The sequence below is a fragment of the Ostrea edulis genome, chromosome 4 (assembly GCF_947568905.1).
Source record: "Ostrea edulis chromosome 4, xbOstEdul1.1, whole genome shotgun sequence".
In the NCBI taxonomy this organism is placed as follows: Eukaryota; Metazoa; Mollusca; class Bivalvia; order Ostreida; family Ostreidae; genus Ostrea; species Ostrea edulis.
The window spans coordinates 33,678,952-33,706,302 of NC_079167.1; the positions used below are offsets into that span (position 1 = coordinate 33,678,952).

At 34.7% G+C, this 27,351-nt stretch overlaps 1 protein-coding gene across 6 annotated transcripts; it reads left to right on the plus strand.

Annotated features, from left to right (window-relative positions):
• Positions 1–1,204: 1,204 nt before the first annotated feature.
• Positions 1,205–27,351, plus strand: LOC125669914 (tetraspanin-5-like). Of its 6 annotated transcripts, none has more exons than XM_048904749.2 (10): positions 1,211–1,383; positions 6,520–6,656; positions 9,478–9,672; positions 14,983–15,057; positions 17,273–17,299; positions 17,998–18,096; positions 18,816–18,935; positions 23,323–23,364; positions 24,885–25,001; positions 25,121–27,351. In XM_048904749.2, exons 1-10 carry the CDS (start codon positions 1,326–1,328, stop codon positions 25,196–25,198), a joined length of 948 nt encoding a protein of 315 aa, XP_048760706.2. In that variant the 5' UTR covers positions 1,211–1,325; the 3' UTR covers positions 25,199–27,351. The 6 variants fall into 6 exon arrangements, with proteins under 6 accessions (XP_056018420.1, XP_048760706.2, XP_048760707.2 ...); XM_048904751.2 differs by having other exon boundaries at positions 1,242–1,379; XM_048904750.2 differs by lacking the exon at positions 17,273–17,299.

Below are 27,351 nucleotides of genomic sequence, written 5' to 3' on the forward strand. Positions count from 1 at the left end.
ACGTCAAACCGTCTGTGTCCATATGTCTTAGTATGTGCATGTGATTGCACCAGAATAAATCAGAGTTTTCTGATAGCAGGGATCTACAAGGTGTGTAAAATTTGAAAAGTTCTTGTGAATATAATGGCGATGTTCCATTTAAAGGTTTAAAAGTCTGTAGCAGCAGTTTGTACTGGATTCGCTGTTCAACGGGGAGCCAATGTATTAACAAGGGTGTTATGTGGTCATATTTATTTGTACGTGTAGTGATCCTGGCGGCGGTGTTTTGAATTCTTTAGAATCTAGTCAAGGAACTGGTACTTATACCGTACAGTAAGGCATTACCATAATCCAGACGAGAGGTCACAAGTGAGCATATAAGGGTCTTGCAAGAACTCTCCGATATTAAAAGTCGAATTCGGCCAATATTACGTAGTTGATAATAACACGATTTAGCGATGCTTCGAACTTGGTGGGCCATATTTAGCATAGAATAAAAAACAAGACTCCTAGGTTTTTCCACACATGATGAAACGTTGATTTTGGTTCCGTCAAAGTTGAAGCTGAATTCATTAAAATAATTAACCCTGTGTTTTGGTGCGAAGACAATAAGCTCCTTTTTTTCTTGATCTAACTTTAGGGAGTTGGAACGCATCCCAGAACTAATATCAGATATGCAAATTTGCAAACGAGATGTTAGGTTAATCCAGTTGCTGATAGGCGTTATTGACATGTACAATTGAGTACCATCTGCATAGCAATGGAAAACCATGTTATGTTTACGGCATATATCACAAATTGGCTTAGCCAACAGGCTGTATAGCTTTGGCCCGAGGACCGATCCCTGAGGAACACCAAATTCCAGATGGAAGTCTTTAGACTCTGAGCAACCTATAGCAATGCGTTGATATCGATCACTGAGGTATGACCGTATCCATGACAAAGCCGCGCCGGTTATGCCAAATGAGAGTTATAGGCGATTGATAAGAATAGTGTGGTCAATCACATCAAATGCTGCAGATACATGTAAGTCCAGCATTAACAGAACAACACATGAGCCGTTGTCTAGTGCAGATGAGATGTCATGATGGACTCTCAAGAGAGCAGTCTCCGTTGAGTGATGAGCACGATATGCTAATTGTTGTCTATCATGCAGGTGGTTTAACTGCAGATGATCTTCCAGCCTAGAATTAACAAACGTTTCCAGGATTTTAGAAATAAAGGAAAGGTTCGAGACAGCGATAGTTCTTGAACACTTCTTTGTCTAATCCTTGCTTTTCAAAAGAGGACGAACAACAGCGTTTTTCATTGATAACGGAACAGTTGACTCTGATATTGATTTATTGATGATGGTGGTGATTGTTGGAAGAAGGTCGTCAACACAGGATTTCAAAACAGATGTTGGTATCGGGTCTAATTCACATGATTTAGCATGATTTTGCAATAGTACTTAGACCAACTATTGAGGAAATAATTTGACAACATTTTCTGTAATTTATAGCCATGCACAAAAATCCCATTAACCCTTTCTTGTTTGCAGGAATCAGGAGCTTTGTGATAGCTTCCGCTTTAGCCACAATAAGTGTCACATAACCTTGACCTAATTAAAGTTATAAGTTAGTAAAAGTTATAAGATATCTTATAAAGATTATGAGATATCTTATAAAAATTCATTATAAATGAGATATATCATAAAATATATATCTTATAAAGTTTATGAGATCTACACGAAAGGTGAAGATAAGGAACAGTGATCAATCTCATAACTCCTATAAGCAATGCAAAATAGAGAGCTGGGCAAACACGGACCTCTGGACACACCAGAGGTGGGATCAGGTGCCCGGGAGGAGCTAGGAAACACCCCCTGTAAGATATATGTTTTATAAGATATCTTGTATAGGAAAAGTATAAGATATATCATATATTTTATAAGATATCAAGATTATCATAAACTTTAGAATACATCTTATAACTTTTATAAGATATCTTAAAAAATTTATGTGATGCTAAATGTAAAAACGGCGTGCCATATAGTCTGTTTCAGTCTCAAAGATTGCAGAGTTATCTTTCTTTGAACATTAGGAGATTTTTATAATGAGTTACAAAATGTATTTTAGGAGAATTATTTCCAAAATTAATGTGATGCATACTTAATTTGGGATTGAGGTTAGTGTTAAATATTAGTTATTCGAGTTGCATAATCTCTGGAAATAACTAAGCAAATTACCATAAAAAAATAAACATTAGACTTGTCAATTTGTACTGCGTTTGTTTCTGGTTCAGTTTATCATTTTACCCTGAAATACAAAAAGGATTTGTAATATTTTGTGGATTCAAGACTTTGGGGGGGGGGGGGGGGTTGGATTCACACAACTAGTAATATATTTAAGTGGTCTTGTTGTGATAAGGGGATCGATTTGAGTCTAGACAAGTTAACATGCCAATCATTGATATACAGTACAAGTATATAATACATGCCTTTTAAAATCGTTAGGTTCCCTCTGCGCAAAATTGTTCTTTCAATCTTCATGTATATGTGTTTATATATGTGTGAATATATATGTATGTATGTATTAAGCTTATCCACAATAACTGTCATTTACAGTTTACAGACACACGTATACAATATTACTATTGTCATAAGTATGTAACACTACTGTTAAGCCATGTCATTACTATCATTGTTATTTGTTTTACACATGGGCAATAAACATTACTTATTGATGTGTTGCGCCAATTAAGAATTTGAATTTGTCCCAGTCTGATTAAAATCAAACCTCTCACTTCGTTCGATTATATATTGCTGCGTGTCCGTATATATCGAGTGAAGTGAGAGGTTTGATTTTAATCATGCAGAATGAATTTGTCCAAGATCTCATCCGATTTCAAGATCGTCAATATCGACAATATCAAATTGATATCGGTTCAATATCAACATTCACACAACGATATCATATCGATATTGACAATTTATATTTTAAATGTGTTTGATTTAATAGTCTTGATATACACAGCAGATGTCGATATCGACAGTCTACCAACACTATCGTATCGACATCGACAATTTCTATTTTGCATGTGTTTTAATCAATATTCTTAGTATACACAGCATGTCTGCATACTATATATTGATATCAACATTCACACAACGACATCGTATCAATATCGACAATTTCTATTTAATACAGTCGATCTCAGTATGCACAATAAAATGTCTGCTTATGATGTCGATATCGACATTCTCACAACGATATCGTATCGATATCAACAATTTCTATTCTATTAATAAATGTGTTTGAATTGATAGTCTTAGTATACACAACATAATGTTTGCCTACGATATCGATATTCTCATAATGATATATCGACAGGAAGAGATTCTAGTCCTCATACAACCATTGCAAAAACGATCATGATTCGATATCGGCAGGAAGAGAAATAATTTCTATTCTAGTTCTAACACTAAAACGATCGTGATTCGATATCGGCAGGAAGAGAAATAATTTCTATTTTAGTTCTAACACTAAAACGATCGTGATTCGATATCGGCAGGAAGAGAAATAATTTCTATTCTAGTTCTAACACTAAAACGATCGTGATTCGATATCGGCAGGAAGAGAAATAATTTCTATTTTAGTTCTAACACCAAAACGATCGTGATTCGATATCGACAGGAAGAGAAATAATTTCTATTTTAGTTCTAACACTAAAACGATCGTGATTCGATATCGACAGGAAGAGAAATGATTTCTATTTTAGTTCTAACACTAAAACGATCGTGATTCGATATCGACAGGAAAAGAAATCAGTCCTGTTTTAGTCCTCATACAACCATTACAAAAAAGATCAGGATTTAATATTGACGCATTATGAAAGCAATAATTGAATTGATGTGCCCATCAATTCAATTATTGCGTGCAATAATTGGATTAATGATATCTTCAATTGATTAAAGATATCTTCAATTATTTGAGTTCATGTTAACTTGGCGCTCCATACATGTAGTTTAGAAAATAAAATTTATTCATCAAAGCGCCTGAATTTTAGTGATTTTAAGAGTAAAATTTAACCATATAATTAGCCTTCATAGGTGAAGTTACATCTCCTCTTACAAACAGATACACGCCTTTATCAACACTACTCAAACGAGGCAAAATTTATCATCAGTAAATTTCTTTCTAGTCAAACTTATTTGCTCGTCATTGAGCTGTGATTTGAGTCCATCTATTTGTATTTCTTGAAATTGAATCCCCCCCTACACACAACTCATAGGCAGATCCAGGAATTTGTGAAAGGGGGTGGGGGGTCCTAGCACTTGATCGATCTTTTAGCTACTTTTCACGACCTCCAACCCCACCCATTTACACTTTTTTGCTTGTGTGCATAACATTTTAGGGAGATCTTGAGACAGTTTATACATGCAAATGATTTCGTTTTTACTACTTGTTTATCACGTTCTAGTCATTTTTATCCCTATACTCAGATCTGATTTTAAATCTATAAAAAGAAGAGCTGATTTAAAGGTTACTCCCAATAGGTCAGGGGTCTGGGGACAGCCTAGGCCCCCAAAAGCTCTGCGGTAAATGGTGCAAAATCCTGCATTCTGAGCATTTCCTGGCACTTCTTTTTCACTTTTAACGTAGTTCCACACTCCTGTGACGTCATAGGATTTTGCAAAGTCAATGATTTAATGTCAGGAACATAAATTTTGTTGGAATCTTTTTCAATAGTTATTGTAAAAAATCTTGTTAGCCATAAAATATTTTTAAAGTCTTAGTTATATTTGAATAGTCAATTATATGTTTCAAAATATTGAATCCAAGGACAATAACTCTGTTTTTATTAGATTATTTATCAAGTCCATAATGCGATAGATTTCCTTTATTTTTGACAAACATTTTACCAAGGTGATAAGGAATCATTATCTGTGTCTTTTCATGAAATTACATAAAATGTTAATCCCGAGTAATTTTAAATAGCTCAGCTGTATGGTTCCAGCTGTATGGGGGTATACATATTCTGGAAGCTATAGATTTGAAATTATTAAGGAAAGGTATGGATTTTTCCCCATAAATAACTATAACAGATGTAACTTTACTAATATAAACAGAAAAAATGATATGTAAACCATGCTATAAGGAAAATGCGTCCACATTTGTTTGTTTTTTAACATTTTGGAGAATAACGCTAATTCAATAATTCTGCACTTATTATTGTAAAACTTGATGAACATATTGAAAATGACATGTGTTTTAGTTATTGACATGTTTCCCGATAAATAAATGCAATTCAAAAAATATTTTGTTGTTTTTATATTAAAATTACAACAAATAACTGTTTCCAATGAATTTCATAAAAATCTACATCGGGGTACATGACTTTAGTGGTGTATGCAATGAAAATTAGTATGGAAATCCTTAACTGTTTTGCCTTTTCTCATATCTCTGAATGTTAATTTATTGATTCCAAACAAAAAAATGCTACCTAAACCCGAAAAATCCAGGACTAAGGACCCACCTTAAATTGTCTGCTTCTTAAACAAAGCTTTTACGTTACATATACTTTTCAAAGAATTTTAAGTGATATTTGTATCTGACGAAAATATTGTAAATATTTATCAGTGTTTCGTCTTATTCATCGTGGAATTAAATGATATACTGATGTTGATAAATTTGAATGATGCTATTACATGCAAGTATCCACCTTTCATATCATTTCGACGCAAAGTCTCGTTAAAATTGAATAACTTAAATTTTGTTTTGGTCCGCAAAAAGGGTTTGCACCTTTTCATTACATGTTACGCCTCTTGCCTCAACAGATGTTTCTCGATTTTGAAATAAGAATTGTAGATTTTTAAAAAAAAATTATAATAGCCAATAAAAAGTTAATGCATGATTTTGGGGAGGGAAGGAGGGACTGCAATTTTTTTTTTACCAAGGTATATACATGTATAAACAATTCTCAAGAAACGCATACCAGTATTTCTATTGAAAAAATATAATAATCTCGGAATCTCTATACAGTTATTTATATATGTGACAATATTAGAGCAAGATATAATGCTTATTTCTCCTACTTATATATGTAGGCCTAAAATACGGAGTTAGGGACTTTATGTATTTTGACATTCACCTTTTAGAATCAATTATTATAGATATGATTTGATTTTCCCTCTTTTTATAGTATGCACTGATTTGTAACCTAAACTTTGGAAATTTTAGGGGGGGGGGGGGGGGGGGGGAGCGTGCACCCCCCACCCCTCTAAATCCGCCAGTGCCTGTGAATAATATTTGTTAAGAAAATGCTGAAAATTTGTCAAGCGGAGATAACACACGAAAAAGTATACGAAAAATGTTCATATAGTAAACCATATAAGTTTAATCATCCGAAGTGGTGATTTAATGATCATCCAACGCAAGGAATATACAGAGTGAATCTGATCGAAAGAACTTCAGTACGAGTTATCTAGCCCCAGAGCAATGGACTTGTCAAAAAATTATCTGCTATGATGTAAACTTGTTAGAATCCCTATATTGGTAGCGTATTTAGCCAGATTGGAGGGAACCATGGACAGGTACAAAGCCCAGAGACTGAAGAAACACAGGTTTCGGCGGGATAAGACCGAGGTCAGCTGCTGTATGAAATACCTGATGTTCGGATTTAACGTATTGTTTTGGGTAAGAAAGGAAATTTATCTTAACTGGCTAATGAAGTATTAATAATTTATGTTATGAGATTTAGTCTTCCCATCGAAGTTGCCTGTGTGAGGAGTATGTATACGTAGTTATATGGATTATATGTTGATAATATTCTTTAGGGGGTACAAGATTTTCTCCTTTGTTTTCTTAAATTTGATCTTGTACTAGGCTAAACAGAAACGCAGGTTCCATATGTTGGATCTTTTGTTATTTGTATTTTGTACGGTGCATTGTAGTAAATAGTAGGAATGTGTTGATTTTAAGGCATTTGTCATAAACATATATAGATTACAGTGATAAACAACACTTTCTCTGATGTATTTACCCTTTACACCCTGATCTCATTTCAATGATTTACCAGTCTGAACAATAAGATATACAGTTGCCTTTTATTGTTCAAATTTTTTTATGGTCAAAACCTTCAGACTGGCCAATTTCAGAAACCTTGGAATTGGAATCCAAGAACTTAAAAAAAATTAATGTCCGAAAATCTGCTGAAGTCGTCGATTTGGCTGAGTTTTATGTCTCCTTCTGGTTTTGCCTTTATATTAAATGCTCTGAAGAAGTGATATCCAGAGACGAGAAAAATTAAAAACAAAAAAATTCGTTAGTACTTATAAATCAAAGTTAAATCATCCTAATAACGTTTAATAATTCTGTTTGATAATTTTATTGATTGAAGCAAATTTTCCCGCAATTTTCATATCTCATTGAATTGTTTGTATTATGATGTCACAAATATAACATCACGATTTAGATTTGATCATTCCATGAATTATTTTGTAATGTTACTTTGCTACTAATGTTATTTATAATTTAAAAAATTGAAAATGAAAGGTTTTGCCTTTCCTGTGTTATATATTCTCGTTTTACATATATGTACATGTCTGTGTCTCTGTCTGTCTCTCTCTATCTGTCTCCCTACAATTTGACACGTATCGTGAAATGTGCTACATGTAAATGAACAAAAGCTATTTGTTGCATACCTTATATAGATTTATGGCACACTTTATATATATATATATATATACACACAATGCTTCTTTCTGTGTTTCTTCGTGAAAGTTCCCTTACTGTAGTGAAATATTTATGTGTTGCCTGTAGATGTACAGATGTACAGGTAAATGCAGGTAAACTGTCTACCTGACAGATATATATATACACAGAACAGAGACAACTAGAAATCCCTTGCCACGTGAGTCACACTCGACTCCATGGAGACAATACAGATAAACAAGATAAAATAATCTTATGATCAATAAAAGGAGAATGATAAAAGAATATCTATCTTTCATTATTAAAAAAAGAAGTAACAGAATTTTAAATTGACAGGGTCAATGTTCCCATAATTTACTACAGTGTCAGTTTGTGTAAGTGTTTTACTTGTAATATGTAAACAGAGGTCTGGTTGTTGTTCCTGTATATAGATTTTTAGCAATTTTATGGATGTATGGAGATTGCTGAAATTTTTTTTTTGGTGTAAAAGTATATTTAAAAGAAAATGTGATCATTAAGTATTTTTAGTACTAAAGTAGTGGTTCACAATATTTTGTTGCCGACAAACATGTAAAAATAACATGAATAAAATGCAAGGATAATATGCACAAACATTTCAGCCTGCAAATGATGTGCATTTAATCAATTAATTTCCATCTATGTTTGTAGATTTAATCAATTAGAAGATCAATACAAAACACTTGCAATTACTTACCATCTTTTATTACCTGTGAAAAATAACAAAATTATGAACTTTTAATTGTGTAATATTTGTGTGCACTTTGAAATCAGATGATTCAATAATATGATAATAATGAAATTAAACTTGCTATATATAAACATAATTATTGTTGAGTGTATATATTTAAGGAATGAAAGTAATTTGTGTTTTTATTTTATACAATATAAAGTAAGTTGGGGCAGTTTATGCATCATAAACCGCTTCGCAGTTTATAATATTGTGTAAGCTGTCCAAACTTACTTTATATCATATAAAACAAATATTCCTTATAATTTAATTTAGTCAACCTTGTTTGATATTATTTGGTAAATAATTCTAAAGAAAATATCAATTTTATATGACGCGGACCAATATCGCTGTAGCAACAAAATGGAAACTGAACGTCCTAACATTTTGTGACGTCATTCCTATAACGTCATATAGCGGGACTAAAGGGCAACTTTGTTTATACGATATAAAGAATGTTGATAGAGTGAAATGAACCAATCAAATTGCGTGTAACAAGTAAAATCAAATTATTCAACAATAAACAGAATGGTAACCTATGTGTTAACATTAGATTTATTTTTCATTAATTGATTGATTGTATCTTGTTTAACATTCCTCTCAAGAATTTTTCACTCATATGAAGACGTCACCAATAATGGCGAAGGGCTTCAAATTTAGGCCTATGCTCCGTGCTTACAGCCATTGAGCATTGAGGGTTTTTTAGCGTGCCCCACCTACTGCGATACAGGATATTCATTTTTAAGGTCATCTCCTTAAATGTGACATTCATTGTAGAAAACTTGTAACCTGAAAAATCAATAGAGGTCATCTGCTAGTCATGACCGACCTGCCAATGAAGTTTGATGACCAGTGTTCAAAACTTCAATCGATTTCTAATAATTGGACAACATATTATGTCTGCCAATTGATAAATGTAACACTATATATCCCTTTTCTTCAAAGAATGATAAATTAACAAGTTTTTGTTTAACTAACTGCCTCTATTATCTCAGCTTGATTCGAGTATTTGTGCAGACATTCAATGGATTTCATTCTGATTTGGTTTTATTTTAGCTGGTTGGTGCAGGGCTTTGTGCAATAGGACTATGGGCTTGGACAGAGAAGGACATGTTCAACAACATAGGGAAGGTCACCAGTATGACCCTTGACCCTGCCCTGGCATTCATCGTCACCGGTGGGGTGATGTTTATCATCGGATTCTGTGGCTGTATTGGTGCCCTCAGGGAGAACACAGTGCTCCTTCTGATCGTAAGTCTGTCTATCTGCCCAAATATAGATAACACTAAATGACTACAGGAATCATTACATCAGTAGAAATGGGGCCAGCTTGTATTTTCCCATCAACCTGCGTCTGTTTATGTAATTAACTTCTGTGTACTTCAATTTCATCTTTCTCTGCAGCATGGGAACATTTTTAGATACAAGCAATTCATCAGGATTATATTTTTCAGAAGCCCACATTCTGGTATATGTATATTAGGACAGAGAGATTACCATACAATATATTTCCTACATGCACTACCATCCATAGATGTATGTCCTGTGTTTACACCGAGTTATAGAGGAAACATTGATTACATTTATTTGCATCAGGGAAAAAATTGGTTAATGGAGAAAAATAAATGCTATTACACTGGAACACAATTTGTATGACAAACAGATCTATCAGATCTAAAGTAGTACTTGTACACAATAGCTTTTTAATAATTTTTTTAAAATTCTATAGTCGAATATCACTTTAGACACAATTTTGTTTTGATTTACATTTTTCTGCCCTTGAGGCACCAGGTATCTGTCCTATCAGTCTGCTACTTTTGTGTACTGACTTGCAAAAGAAATGCAACCTCCAATTTGTGGTAATGTTGTTATTATTTCTGTAAAATGTATCATTCAACTTTTTACAACTAATGGAAGATACACAGAAGAGTCAACCATCAACACTTGAGCAAAAAATGTTAAGCCTGGAGAGGTGTTACCAGCCATTGAAAGTTTCCTACTTCAATTACAAATATGCCACATCCTCCTTAGCATTTGTTGCTCAGAGATGTAGCCATTTGAATTTTCCTACTTCAGTAACAAATATGCCCCCCCCCCCCCCCCCCCCCACCTAGGCTTTTGTTGCTGCTCAGATTTTGAGATTTATAGAGTTTGTTACACAGTTTGTTTGTACCATAGGGATGTTCTAGCATTCCTCCAGAAGTGCTTAATGCAAAGTGGGTAGAGAGAGAGAGATTTAGACTGTATGGAAGGTAAGGTAGGGTGTTGACATTTTGATGAAGATAGTCCATTACTTATTGTGCCATGTGACAGTTGACACTGTTGAAAAATTGAATTGTGCTAGTGGACAAATGGCACAGGAACAGATTGTAGAACCACTGAGCTGTCAAATTGCCTTCGATAATGACCAGGTGGGTTTTACGGTCAATACAGATCCCACACCAAAACACTACCACCACCAAATTAACTGTTGTGAAGGTCTAAATGTAGAGCGTTATCCCCACATGCGGAAGGTCAGGGTTCGAATCCTGGTCGCAACAGACCTAAATTGTTAAAACAGGTAGTGACAGTCCCATCGCCAAACACTCGACATCAGATGTAAATGTCAAGGTCCTTGGAGATGACCTTACAAATGGATGTCACAGTAGTTGTGACACGCTAAAGAACCCTCACTGCTCAATGGCCGTAAGCGCCGAGTATAGACTTAAATTTGAATCCCTTCACCGTTATTGGTGACATCTCCACATGAGTGAAAAATTCTTGAGAGGGACGTAAAACAAAACACAATCATCCACCACCAAATCTGTCACATTCCACCCTGCAGTTATCATTATAACATTCACTGCGACAGTGAAAAACACACCAATACTCATCTGAGCAGTGAAGTGGGAATCTTGACTTCTCAGAGAAAAGTGCACAGCACCATCTTTGCATAGAAAGCATGTATGTATGATGTCATCACAATCATTAGAGTCTGACTCATGTTGATGATGATTACCACTGCAGCAAAATGCGGCTTGTTACCGTAAGAACGGAGACACCTCAGCTCAGTATCTCGGCTTTTCATGGGACCCTAGTGTCTCATTTGCAGTTTGTTGTGCAGTTATAACCCAGTTGCACAAACGTTGCAACCTCATGAACCAATCCTGATGAAGTCTTTGTAATCTTCAGGCTGATTGTTTGAGGACAGTCAGCAGTTGTATCTGTCAATGTAAGATATTTGTAGAGATGAAATATTGTGCTTTTGTGGACATTTGAAACTCTTGCCACAGCGTTTTGGGTGTTTTCAGCCAACAGTAACTGCACTGCCCTGTTGCGTGCATCATTTGGTAGCCTAGGCATCCTTTACACAATATGGGAAACGGATTTCAGTATTAGATACCTGAAGGATAACAACATGTCTAAGATGCATGAAATGCTGTCGCATGTATCCGTGTGCATGCTAATCGAGGAATGTATTGATGTCTCCTGGATGTTAGATTGCATAGTGTAACCAATTTCAATCAAGTGTGAATTGCTCGGGAATGTGTATGATATTATACAATTCAAAATTGCTAGCAGTAAATAATGATTGAAGTTGAAGTTGTTTTTCTTTTGCATGTCAGTATATTTGGTAATAACTGTTGAACTGTAAGAGATACAGACATCATATTTACTTCCTATAAAAGTTTGTCTCTGGAGTGACAAGGTCAAAGGGTGTGACCTGTTACTAAAATTAGATTGTTGGTTTCAGAAATTTTCCAAAAAGGATGTGTTCATATTTACATCACTGGTTGGTATAATGAAAACATTGAGCAAGATAGCCTTTTGGTGACAGGTCAAAGGGCATGACCCCTTTACTAAACACAGTGACATCACAACTAAAAAATGATATTTTGTCTCTCAGGAACAATTTGAAAAGTGTGTGATGTTAGATGTTAATATTTTGCACCATGTTTTGTCTTCTAAAAAGGTTCTCGATCTGTGCTTTCCTATGGGGTTGTGAAGTCAAAGGGCAAGCTATGTTACTAAAAATAGATAATAGATATTATGATGTGACCTTGTTACTCGATATCCTGTTGTAATCTTAAGTAAAAATACATGTTGCTATTCTCTAAAAAAGGAAAGATGTCTTCATCCCAGAGGGGTTGAAATATTGTGAAGTGAACATCAAGCTGACATCATACCTTGTGTTATCAACAATACAAAATGGACAAGTGTTATAGAGTTCTTTTATGGGTAGATGGTGTAGTCACCTAGATAATCAAAGTGTTACTGATCAATAAATCTTGCATTGTAGTGTTTGCTTTGAAGACTGTCGGTTACAATTTATTTTTTTTGAAACCTTTTAAAAGTCAATGCTACATATTGATTTTGCAGACAACTCAATCGATAATGATTTGGTAGAGTACTTTCCATATGGATGTTTTTCTAGGTCCTACATAATTTATGGGTCATGGTGACTTGAACTTTTTGTTTGTGAGTGTTGTTTAAAGGGCTAGGACTTTACAAACCCCTACATTCCAATCTAAACCAGTGGATATGGAGTATTTTATATGTATGTAAATTTAACAGTATCCATACAACAAGCACTCTCAGATAAGTAAGGGGGAAAAGTGTCCAAATACTCTGGTTACATACATGTAAAACATGTAGAAGTCTATTTTCAGCTCTAGGTTTAAAGGGACAGGACAGTCATATAATGACAGCCTTTTGTATGTAATTTGCCCAACTCTATAATTTTGTATTGCTTTTAGTTCTCATCGTAGCTAGCCAAGGGTTTTCGGTCCGAAAACCCTTGGCTAGTGAAGATGAGGAGTTATGAGAATTACCGTTGTTTGTTATCTTCACCTTTCATTCTTTTATATTTTAAAGTTGCTCAAATAACTTCCATTTTAAAAAAAATTCAACTTAGTTGTTTATTGAACTTGATATTGATGAATTGAGAGACAGTCAACATAGAAAGTCATACCAAAGTCAGACAATATGATCTACGTTTGAACATTTCACCAATGAATATTCATAACAGAATATGAGTTGAAAATGTGTGATGTGTAAATTCCATGCTCCAGATCATTCATAGATGTAGAAATATACTTTTGTTTGCAAACATGACTATGTGATTAGTAGTCATTGTTCAAAGTGACTCCAAAATTAAAGCATTGTTAATTTCCTCCTTTTGAGGTTGACCTGGAAAAAATACCAAAGTTCTCGAAATATTTTCAAATACCTATAAAACATTTAGAATTCAATATTTTGGATGGACATATTTTGCAATATGAGTGTTGCTCTTGTTCGTCTAGAAAACAGTTGAGTGCAGGCTTGGACAAACTTCTTATTTATATGTATACCATAAATTTATCATTTTCAGTGCCCATATGTGAGAGTAAAATTTTGTTTCCTGAAAGAAAAAACAGTCACAACAAATAACATTTTCTCTGACAGGGACCAATTATATTGCACTATATTGGACATAATATCTTTCTGAAATAAAAAGGTTTATTTTTTTTTTTAAAGTTTTAAATTTTTTTGTTTTATAGGGGCCTAAAAAGACTTATCCTGCATAGTCTTCACTATCTAAATGCATCCAGTTTAATATTAAATTTAATAATGATCCACATACTGGTTTCTTCCAGTTAGGAAGTGCTAAAGATTTGTGCCAATTAATGCACAGTAACAGTTATACAACTCAACACCTCTTCTTGAAAGTCTACATATAATTTATTAGATGAAGGAAATATATGCACAAAATTCTTTGATGAAATGAAAATAGGTCAAACTCCACAGTTTCTCAGAGTATGTTTTACAAATTTGTAATCCAACTGCAGTTTTCTCCCTTGTTGCATTAACAATACATGTAGTATTAATTTTGTGGATGTGGTTAAAGTTTTTATATATATCATATTGCATATTATTCTTGTATCTGGAAACTTTTATCCCTCTATTTAATGTATACTACATGCATATAGTTTTATTAGGCAGTATTAGATTTTTTCCTTATGTCCATATACATTAAAGCTCTGGTTGCCAATAATAAATAAATCATTATTTCACAATGTTTCTTAAAATATATACTTTATTAATTAAATGGATTTAATATCATATGTCAAACTCCAATTTTGAGCAAAGCCACAATCAAGTGATCAACAATGAACATTGTTATGAATGAATAAAAGAAAGTTGTGCATGAATTAACAGTCCAACAAAATTGTATTATTTTAAAATTATTATTTTTATTTATTTATTTATTCTGTTTTATATATTTTTTTTTTGATGTTGGAAAAACCATGAAATTTTGAAGCCCATGAAAAGTAACAAAACCACAGCAACTTTCTTTCATGGGTTACTTTCGAACATATTATCAGCAGTAAATGAATTGTAAATTTTAATGTCTGAAATGGGATCGCAAGTTTTACCCAGTACGACAGTTACAACAAATTATTCGTAAGGAAGGTGTGTTCTAAAAACCATGGCAACTCAATACCATGAAAATAAATGATTATGCAATATACAGAAACTCACTTTAATGTGTTTGTTTATGGAGAAATGTAAATTATATAAATTTTATGTATTCATTTTCAGTTTTCTGTGTTAGTTGGACTGATTTTTGCAGCAGAACTTCTGTTTGGCATCCTCGCATTTGCATACAAAGATTGGGTAAGCAGATTTATATCATTTTGAAAAAAAGATTTATTTTTTTTAAAAAAAAGAAAAAAAGTAAGAAAAAATAAACATCAACAATAAGATTCATATTGACAGGAAAAATGTTAATAATTGTTTATTAGATGATTGAATAATTTTAAAATTCCAGTTACTAGAGCTTGCAAAATGTTACCTGGGTGGCCATCTCTGTATACAGCTAAACTATGATACACAGTCAAATGATTAGAGGTGCTAGCTAGACCGCGATACACAGTCATGTGATTAGAGGTGATAGCTAGACCACGATACACAGTCATGTGATTAGAGGTGATAGCTAGACCGCGATACACAATCAAGTGATTAGAGGTGATAGCTAGACCATGATACACAATCAAGTGATTAGAGGTGATAGCTAGACCGCGATACACAGTCATGTGATTATAGGTGATAGCTAGACCACGATACACAGTCATGTGATTAAAGTTGCTAACTAGACCGCGATACACAGTCATGTGATTAGAGGTGATAGCTAGACCACGATACACAATCAAGTGATTAGAGGTGATAGCTAGACCACGATACACAGTCAAGTGATTATAGGTGATAGCTAGACTGCTATACACAGTTATGTGATTATAAGTGATAGCTAGACCTAGCTGCAGAACTGTAGCTCTCTGAAAAAATGTTTTGACATAACAGAGAGCTACAGAGCCACCCCTTATAAAAACCTTAGATTTACGGCGCACAAAAAGCTGCGCACGGTTTAGGCCTTATATCGTTGTATTCTTGAGTTGCTGTCTCATAAATTTAATATAAAAAAATTCTTAACATATTTTCCTACTATACTTGAGTCTAAACATACCTTCAAATATTCATTAAAGCCCCATACGACCTGAAAACTCCAAGCTTCAAATGATTTCGTTTGTTGACGTAGCCATGTTAGGTAGCCGGTCAATTCGTACCCTGTTGTTGTTGGTATATATTAATAAAATTCGTTATATGTTATGTATTTGCTCTTCATTTATTATCAATACGAATAATTTATAGAAATTTAAAAAAATAAAGTTTTTCTAAAGGTAAAATAAGCTCTTGATTCATGAAAATGCTACTAAAGTCCTCAACACTCGTGTGGCAGGGATGGCGACCGGACCAGACTAATGAAAGCCGCATTGCCGTGAGTTTAGCTATTTGAATAATTATTATTTAAAGGCACTGGGGTGATATATTATTTAAAATATTTAGCAAAAATATTTGTGGGGATATTAGTTCACATCTAGACGTTATTGTGCAAGTATGGAAATTAACCAGGATTCGAATTGACCAGCTACCTAACATGGCTACGTCAACAAACGAAATCATTTGAAGCTTGGAGTTTTCAGGTCGTATGGGGCTTTAATGAATATTTGAAGGTATGTTTAGACACAAGTATAGTAGGAAAATATGTTAAGAATTTTTTTATATTAAATTTATGAGACAGCAACTCAAGAATTCAACGATATAAGGCCTAAATCGTGCGCAGCTTTTTGTGCGCCGTAAATCGAAGGTTTTTATAAGGGGTGGCTCTGTAGCTCTCTGTTATGTCAAAATATTTTTTCAGAGAGCTACAGTTCTGCAGCTAAGCTAGACCACGATACACAGTCAAGTGATTAGAGGTGATAGCTAGACCGCGATACACAGTCATGTGATTAGAGGTGATAGCTAGACCATGATACACAATCAAGTGATTAGAGGTGATAGCTAGACCATGATACACAATCATGTGATTAGAGGTGATAGCTAGACCATGATACACAATCATGTGATTAGAGGTGATAGCTAGACCGCGATACACAGTCATGTGATTAGAGGTGATAGCTAGACCATGATACACAATCAAGTGATTAGAGGTGATAGCTAGACTGCGATACACAGTCATGTGATTAGAGGTGATAGCTAGACTGCGATACACAGTCATGTGATTATAGGTGATAGCTAGACCACGATACACAGTCATGTGATTATAGGTGATAGCTAGACCACGATACACAGTCATGTGATTATAGGTGATAGCTATTATTTGATATATGACTAAATAATTTCACACATCAAAACTGGTGACTAGAACACTTAGAACTTAACAAACGATACATGATTGGTCATCTTTATATCAGACTCAATGTTACCATAATTTAACAATTGTTACTCTGGTTTGTAATACAAGTCACCCTATTCTTAGATTTTACAATTACAGTGCAAGATATCAAAAATGAGCAGAGATGTGAGTTTTCATTGATTGATAAAAAATAATATTTGATCATAATTATCAATTTTGAAATTCCCAATCAATTTTTTATACGTCCCGTCTTAGACAGGTGAAAGAAATCTAAATACATGAAGAAAAATGAAATATGGTTATTTGAACAATTGAAGATATTATATATTGTTTTAAGTCAATTGTTGTACCAAGGTTAACATGATTTTGACCCTTGCACACTCATCTGTTTATGATCATAATACACAATTAACGGGTCTATCATGTGCTGTTGTAGTGCACTTTAATCCTCAATGTTGGAGAAATCAAACGTTTCATTCACCGTGAAGGCACGTGCAGGAGAACATCATCGTAACCTATTTTTCCTACACAGAATTATTCGCGATATTTGTAGTTGAGGAAGTCTGGGGGAAGATTTTGATTTCCAAACTTTCCTGGATATGATTTATTGTAATCTTTAAGCAATAACCAGAATGTACACTTAAATAAATAGATTACTGCAAAATTCAAGTTGATAAAGTTGTTACTATTTACACCTTCACTGAGGAGGTCTCTGTGTGATTATATAAAGCTACGTAGTTCATTTACAAAAAGATAAAAAGATATGGGGGGATTACCCTTCATGGACCACTATCCTACTTCGTTAATTTTAAAGAAAGGTAGGGGATTTGATATTGACTATTACTTTATCATTGTTCTTACAGATAAAAAATCAAATAGAGTCTCAGGTGCAGAATATGATCATCAACTACAGAGAAGACTCCGATTTAGAGAACCTTATAGACTGGGTCCAGCAGGACTGGGTAAATGCTCCATTATCTCTCACAGACTCAGATTTACAGAATCTCACAGACTTTTACATCACACAGACTCAGATTTACAGAATCTCACAGACTTTTACCTCACACAGACTCAGATTTACAGTACCTTATAGACTTTTACCTCACACAGACTCAGATTTACAGAACCTTATAGACTGGGTCAAGCAGGACAGGGTAAATGTTCCAGTATCTCACACAGACTCAGATTTACAGAATCTCACAGACTTTTACATCACACAGACTCAGATTTACAGAACCTTATAGACTGGGTCCAGCAGGACTGAGTAAATGCTCCATTATCTCACACAGACTCAGATTTACAGAACCTTATAGACTTTTACCTCACACAGACTCAGATTTACAGAACCTTATAGACTGGGTCAAGCAGGACAGGGTAAATGCTCCATTATCTCTCACAGACTCAGATTTACAGAATCTCACAGACTTTTACATCACACAGACTCAGATTTACAGAATCTTACAGACTTTTACCTCACAGACTCAGATTTACAGAACCTTATAGACTGGGTCCAGCAGGACTGAGTAAATGCTCCATTATCTCACACAGACTCAGATTTACAGAATCTTACAGACTTTTACCTCACACAGATTTAAATTTACAGAATCTTGTAGACTTTTACCTCACACAGACTTAAACTTCAGAATGTGATAGAATTTGTCTGACTTCCATTATCTTTCAGCTAAAATGTTGTGGAGTAAAGAGCTATGCGGACTGGGAATTGAATCGTTACTTTAACTGTTCCTCTAAAGGCAGTATAGATGCGTGCGGGGTCCCATTCTCGTGCTGTAAACCCACCGGAGTAAGTAATTATTAATACATATGTACCGGTCTGTTCAGTAGCTCTCTCTTTATCAATTCAATAACTAGACCTTTTAGCTCAAGTGAGCTTTTCTAATCGAAATTTGTCCATTGTCTATTGTCAAATTTGTTCAGATCATGACCCAGGGGGTAGGTTACAATAGGGGATCAAAGTTTTACATGCAGATATACAGGTAAATCTCCAGAACCACTGTGCCAAGTTCAATCAAACTTGGAACAAATCATGAAGGGGATTCAAGTTTGTTGAAATAAAGGGACTCTCTTTAAAAGAGAGATTATCACAAAAATGCAAAAATAGGATGGGGTCATTTAAAAAATTTCTTTTCAAGAACCACTGGGCCAGAAAAGCTGAAATTTACATGAAAGCTTCCTGTCACATAGTGGAGATTCAAGTTTATTAAAAATAATATTCCCTAGGGGTAGAATGGGGCCACAATAGGGGATCAAAGTTATACATTCGAATATATAGGGGAAATCTTCTCAAGAACCACCAGGCTATAAGAGTGGAGATTTAAGTGAAAGCTTTCTGATAGAGAGTAGATTAAAATTTGTTCAAATCATGGCCCTCAAGGGTGTGGTGGGGACACATCAGGGGATCAAAGTTTTACATGCTGATATATAGGTAAATCTTCTCCAGAAGCACTGGACCAATTTCAATCAAACTTGATACAAATCATCCTTAGGTGAAGGGGATTCAAGTTTGTTTAGAATAAGGACTATGTCCCCTTTAAAGGGGGAACAATCACAAAAATGCAGAAATGGAATGGGATCATTTAAAAATCTTTAAGAACCACTTGGCCAGAAAAACTGAAATTTACATGAATGGAGGTTTGAAAATGATAGATTTCAATTCTTTCATTACATTTTTTTCTTTGCTGTGTAATGGGAAGGACATCCTTGGAAAACTATTTGATTTTGGAGATACATTTGTGCCACAATACTTGTACAGCAGAAACAATTCTTTGTGGAAGGATGTTCTAGATTCATGGCTATGTTTTATGACGGTATTGGATAAACAAGAAAATTTTAAAAACAATTTCCACATATCCCTGTATGGTACAACTCCAATGTTAAAATTGCAAATAAATCTGTATTTTTCAAAACTTGGTATGATAAAGGAGTCAAGGTTGTACAAGATTTTTAGGTCACCTGAATTCATTCAGGTGACCTATTGCTATCTGTTTTTGTCCGTCGTCGTGCGTTAACATTTGAACATTTTCAGCTTCTTCTCTGAAACCCCTGAACCAATTTCAACCAATTTTGGCATATAGCATCTGTGGGTGAAGGGGAACAGAAATTGTGAAATTCGTAGTCCCTGCCCCCCTGGGGCCTGAGGGGTGGGGCAAAAACCATCAAAATGAGTGTAATTTTAAAAAATCTTCTTCTTTACTCCTGGACATCAAGAAGCCAAACTGTGGGCATAATTATAATGAGCGTTGAGCCCTCTACCAAAATTGTGAAATTCATGGCCCCTGGGGCAGGGGTTCTTGTGTTAGGGTGGGGCTCTATTGGTCATATAGTGAAAATGTAGAAATTCTTTGAAAATCTTCTTCTCTGTCTCTGGGTATTAAGTAGACAAACTAATAGCATGGTAATGATGAGCAAGGATGCCTCTTTATACCCCCCGCAACAAGTTGTGGGGGGGATATACTGGAATTGGGTTGTCCGTCTGTCCGTCCGTCCATCTGTGGACGCAATGGTTTCCGGGCTCTAAAGCATTATCCTTTCCACCTACCGTCACCATATCATATATATGGACTACCCATGGGATGAAGATGTTCCCTATCGATTTTGGTGTCAAAAGGTCAAAGGTCAAGCACACTGGACATCGAAGTAGCAATATGGTTTCCGGGCTCTAAAGTGTTATCCTTTCCACCTACAGTCACCATATCATACATATGGACTACCCATGGGATGAAGATGTTCCCTATCGATTTTGGGGTCAAAAGGTCAAAGGTCAAGCGCACTGGACATTGAAGTAGCAATATGGTTTCCGAGCTCTAAAGTGTTATCCTTTCCACCTACAGTCACCATATCAAACATATGGACTACCCATGGGATGAAGATGTTCCCTATTGATTTTGGGGTCAAAAGGTCAAAGGTCAAGCACACTGGACATTGAAGTAGCAATATGGTTTCCGGGCTCTAAAGCGTTATCCTTTCCACCTACAGTCACCATATCATACATATGGACTACCCATGGGATGAAGATGTTCCCTATCGATTTTGGGGTCAAAAGGTCAAAGGTCATGCGCACTGGACATCGAAGTAGCAACACTCAGAAAAGAGGTAGTTTATACCTATTACCAACACCCTTTGGGAGATTGGGGTAAGCGGGGGAGTATTCTTAGTGAGCATTGCTCACAGTACCTCTTGTTAAAAATTGTGAAATTCATGGCCCCAGGATCAGGGGTTCTGGTGCTAGGGTGGGGCTCTATAAGTCATATAGTGAAAATGCATTATTTCTTTGAAAATCTTCTTCTCTGTCCTTGGGTATTAAGTAGACAAACCAATAGCATGGTTATGATGAGCAAGGATGCCTCTTTCAAAATTGTGAAATTCATGGCCCCTGGGTCAGGGGTTCTGGTATTAGGGTGGGGCCCTATTGATCATATAGTGAAAATGCATTTTATTTCTTTGAAAATCTCCTCTGCTGCTGGGTATTAAGTAGACAAACTAATAGTATGATAATGATGATCAAGGATGCTTCTTTCAAAACTGAAATTTATGGCCCCTGGGTCAGGGGTTCTGGTGCAAAGGCGGGGCTGACCACATAGCTATTCAATGTTTCTTCCATCCAAAAGTAAAATTCTTATATTTAAATACAAACCTAATTCAAACATTGGAAGGTTGTTACATGATACTCAGGTGACCTATAAGGCCCCTGGGCCTCTTGTTTAGATGAAGATGGCAATTTTTTATCCTGTGTTGTATTTCAACATTTACATAATCTTGATGATTTCTGTACTAGGAAATATAATAGCGTTAAATCAGCAATTTCAAAATATTTGAAACTATTGTCCATCGACAAAACTTCTATCAGAAGATTTCCTATTCCATGTTTGCTTATATATTTTGAACCTACTTTAATGGTAGAAAAACGTTCCAAGATCATTTACAACTTTTTGAATGTGAAAGATGTTAATCCAGCTTCTATAAACAAATGGAAGCAACAATTAATTGTATATGGAGTAAATACTGTTTCACTTAAAGATATTTTTAAAGTTTGTTTTAAAACAACATGTGATTCAGCTGTACAGTGGTTGCAATTTAGAATTTTACATAGATTACTCCCTGATGGGTATTACCTAAAGAAAATAAGTATTAATTCCACAGATTGTTGAAGATTTTGTAAGGAAAATGTGGAAACAATTGTAAATGTTTTTACTTTTTGTGAAAAAACTCCACCATTATGGAGTGAGTTGAGCCTTCACATTTACAGAAAGACGCATGAAAGAGTTGGTTTCAATGTATCGAACATAATTTTTGATGAAATTCCGGTATCTTCTCGTAACAAAGTCATTAATTGTATTATTCTCTATGCTAAGCAATATATTTTCATTTGTTTATTGCAAAATAAAATGTCAAATCTATATGGATTATTATGTCATTTAAAGATAAAATATAAAGTGGAAAAATATGCTGCAAGTCAAAATTTTAGATTGAAAAGTTTTGAAAAACAGTGGTCATTGTTTCAAAGTATTTTGTTATTACACATATTTCATTCATTACTGCTGTTATTACTTTTTTCCTTTTCATATAGTGTATAGACTTTGTTATAAACAACGCAAGTAACCACTTAACGAGATCTGTTCTTTTATGTGTACAGTATGTATGCACTCTTTGAAAGTGTTCAGGTGTAGAGAGTCAAGAGTGAGGGTGGTATGTGTGTGTGTGTGTGGGTGTGGGTGTGTTTTCAAAACAAATGCTATTGATATTGACTTCAATGTTTGTTTGTTATTATGAAAGAAAAATAAAGAAATTACAAAAGAAATTTTTTTTACATGAATGCTTCCTGACAAAATGGAGATTCGAGTTTGTAAAAATCACGACCCCTGGGGTTATAATGGTGTCACAATAGGGTATCAAAGTTTGAAGTGCGAATATATAGGGAACCAAACTTGGCACAAAGCATCCTTAGATGAAATTTGTTAATATGAAAGGCCATACCTGTCTACAAGGCCATATGCTAATGAATTTATAGTCAAGTTTAATAATTAAGTTTCATAATTAATGAATTTTTAGTCGTTACCTTTGAAAAGTTTTTCTGAATCTGTGATTCGTTCGTCGTATGAAGTAGTTCATTGGTTAGATGCTATTTGAGGAGCATCTATCCATTTACTGATAGTTTTGGTTTTTATTTGTAGGATGTGATAAAGAATCGTCACTGTGGATTCGGAATGATCATTGTAAGTATTCAGTAACATTACAGTTCCTCTAGTCATGTGTCATTTTACACTTATTAGTTACAGATATTGGTTGCTTCTGTACCTACTAATTACACATGTAATGTTCAAATGACATTCTCCAGTCTTTGTTTGATACCTAAATTTTGGTCCCAGGGCCATAAAAATTTGACAAGCTCACTTTCAATCTCAGTCCCAAGTGAGGCTTAAATCATATGAAAAGTGAACTCATCTAAGTGTCATGGCCCTGGGACCTGATGTGGTCTTAGAGGGAGGGCTCCTAGTTTGTTGGTCATTAAAGGGAGGGCTCCTAGTTTGTTGGTCATTAAAGGGAGGGCTCCTAGTTTGTTGGTCATTAGAGGGAGGGCTCCTAGTTTGGGGGTCATTAGAGGGAGGACTCCTAGTTTGAGGGTCATTAGAGGGAGGACTCCTAGTTTGAGGGTCATTAGAGGGAGGGCTACTAGTTTGAAGGTCATTAGAGGGAGGGCTCCTAGTTTGAGGGTCATTAGAGGGAGGGGTCCTAGTTTGAGGGTCATTAGAGGGAGGGGTCCTAGTTTGAGGGTCATTAGAGGGAGGGCTACTAGTTTGAGGGTCATTAGAGGGAGGGCTCCTAGTTTGAGGGTCATTAAAGGGAGAGTTCCTAGTTTGAGGGTCATTAGAGGGAGAGGTCCTAGTTTGAGGGTCATTAGAGGGAGGGGTCCTAGTTTGAGGGTCATTAGAGGGAGGGGTCCTAGTTTGAGGGTCATTAGAGGGAGGGGTCCTAGTTTGAGGGTCATTAAAAGGAGAGTTCCTAGTTTGAGGGTCATTAGAGGGAGGGCTCCTAGTTTGAGGGTCATTAGAGGGAGGGCTCCTAGTTTGAGGGTCATTAGAGGGATGGGCCTTGGTGGTAGAGTCCTTAGAGGGAGATTTCTAGAGGCAGTATTTTCCTCATAAATCTTAAAAGCTACCCTATGTGCTATTGATTTGAGAAAATCACTTGGACATTGGGAACATTTTAATGTTGAATCCTTCATAGATAGAAAAATTATGTAACTATATATTTTTTTTTAACTATACTTTTTGGCTCAACTTTATCACATAATACTTCAAAGATATTTGACATGCCACATGTGTCATAAAATTAACATTATACAAGGTCCCAAAACGCTTCATTAAATGATAAAAATATCCTTCACTGTCTAATATTCTCTCACATCAAGAAGCAATAGTAGGTCATGCTTAAAATATTCGTTACAAAATTAGTTTCATTAAGTTTAACTAAACCTTTAATCTAATCCTTGGGAAATTATGACACCATTATAGGGAATTTTTGTCAATTTTTGCGAGGAGAAACTCCCTAAGTTCTCTACTAATTCCTATATAAGAACACTGAGAGGCAGGAGTAGGTTCTTAGTGGAGATATGAGAGGGAATAACGCTAAAACTTGCCACTAAATAAACAGTAATTAGTAGTAATGTTGAATGGCAAGTTGATATGTATAGATTTACCCCCGTATCCTGACTTATCACGTCGTGTTTTATTAGAATACTGACAGGGAAACAAAGATTTACACCGAGGGTTGTATCCCCTCAGGGGAGAAGTGGCTGGAAACCAACCTCATCCCTGTGGCATCTGTGGCAGTGGGCATTGCTGTTCTGCAGGTTAGATTGTCCAACAGTGTTGATGATTTATCATTATAAAGCAACTTGAAAATTGTGTAATTTAACAAGCTTGTTGTTTTGAAATAAATGATATTAAGATTTAAATGTTTACTTTGCAGATACTAGGCATCTGTTTTGCATCGATTTTGAGGTGTGATGTGAAAGCCCAGAAAGCAAAATGGGGTTACGATGAATGATAGTCAGCAGCTATTCACAAAACATGATTCATTGAACATTTAGCACTGCAGGACTCTTTGTACTAGGTTACTAGGAAGCCTAGTCAGATGCATTATGGGATTGCAGTAGGTTAGGTTTGTGACCTTTGTGACTCATTCCTTTTTTATATATAAAAGTTTGATAATTTATTACAAAACCAGATTTTACCCAATACTTTAGTAGAATTACTAGTCATTTACTAGTTGATTATTTACTATATTTAGTACATGTATATTGTTTACTATACCAGCTAATTTGTGAATTACTTGTTAATTATTTTTTTTATATCTGTATCTCACGATCCTAGTCTTCATTGTGCATTTACCCCAAAACTTTATACATACATGTTTTAAGTACTTAATTTTGTATAGAAACAGTGCAAATTTTTAACAGAAACAGAACTGTGTGTAAATGAAAACAAGCAAGGGTTACCTACCTTGATTTCTGGTTCCTGTCCATTAATCATCAGTCAGCAATTTACAGTTGTTTTCTTTGTGTGCTTTTTCTTTCTGTTTTGAGTTTATATATCCAATTAAGTACATGGTTGTTTATTCCACTATACATACATGGATTGCTTCCCTTGGATAGATATGGTTTTATATTTATAATTTTTATTTTGTTATTTGACTTTTATACCTTGACATTTTTTTTTTTTTTTTTTTGGAGTTAAGTTTATAACCATTTTGTTTTTGGTTGTAAAAATCAAAATATCAAAAACTAATTTGTGTTGTGCTTTGTACATATAGGAAAAATTATTGTAACGATATTTACATCCTTGTTTGCATGTGCTTTTTTTTTTGTCATGCAGTATGTGTAATAATAATGCACATATGGTTATTTACACAATGCAGAATTAGGGATTTAAGAGCTCAGACTGTAGGACTGGCAGTCACTCTGTGGAGGCCCAGCGAGCAGAGATTCCGCTCCGGAGATATTCCGTCCTCCCGGTTCTACAGTGTTGAGGCAAAGTGTGGTTTTTAGCAATTCTTTACATTGCATTTTGTATACACTCATAGAGACATACAGTCTAGTCCACTTATATTAAACTTTCTGTTATACTGAATATTGAAGTAAAACATAAATCCTCAGTAACATTATTTATATGGTTTAAGATCGGTATGTTGAACTATGGATATAATGAACAAATCAGGTTGGTCACCTGAATTTCAATATATCTGGAGTAGACTGTATATACATACATATATATAGTTATATATACACACACACACACACACAAAGCACTAAAATTACCAATGACAAGAACAAATAGAAGGTCAAATTTTCGGGACGATCTGTCTGTTCCTCAGGACAAATGAAAAGGTTTACATAAGTTGGCTAAAGATATACAAAGGAAAAAACACTAGCACTAAAACTACACTAAATCTACAAACGTACTTACAAAAACAACACTAGCACTAAAACTACACTAAATCTACAAACGTACTTACAAAAACAACACTAGCACTAAAACTACATTAAATCTACAAACGTACTTACGCTGCAGATTACACAGTTGTGGATCAGCCCATTGGACAAATAGGATGTGTCCTTACACGCTCCTCAGAAAACATTGATTAGCAAGTCAAAAACAACAAACGTGTAATTTGAATATCTAATTGTTCCTGTCATAGGTCATTTTAGTGCTTTGTATAATTCTTGTATTTGACCTTGTATCCACGTTGTGGATCCGACACTTGTTGGTATCGGGTGTTGTTGGAATCAGTGCTTATATACATATATGTACATTGTATATATGTTAACCCTTGATTTGGTAAGTGAAATCGTGTTGGAATTTGAAGGTTCACTTTTGTAGGTACAGTCTATGTACCATGTATTGAAATTGAGTGTTTCAAATCTTCAGGAAATGGTATATTTTACTTGTGTAAGTAATGATACAATGTACATGCATATTGTAAAATAAAAGTGATTAAGTTTCTAAATTTTTTGGAAGCAGAAAGCCTAAAGTGGTATGCACATCATTTTTGAACAAAGGTCAGAAAGTAGTAATGCTGTCACTGATAGTGTTTCTGTGTTCCCACTTTGTACATATATATGTTTGTATGTATAATGCATGGGTGAAAAAATTCTCCAGAGCTCTGTAAAATTCTTAATAAATATTCGGATATATTTTGTA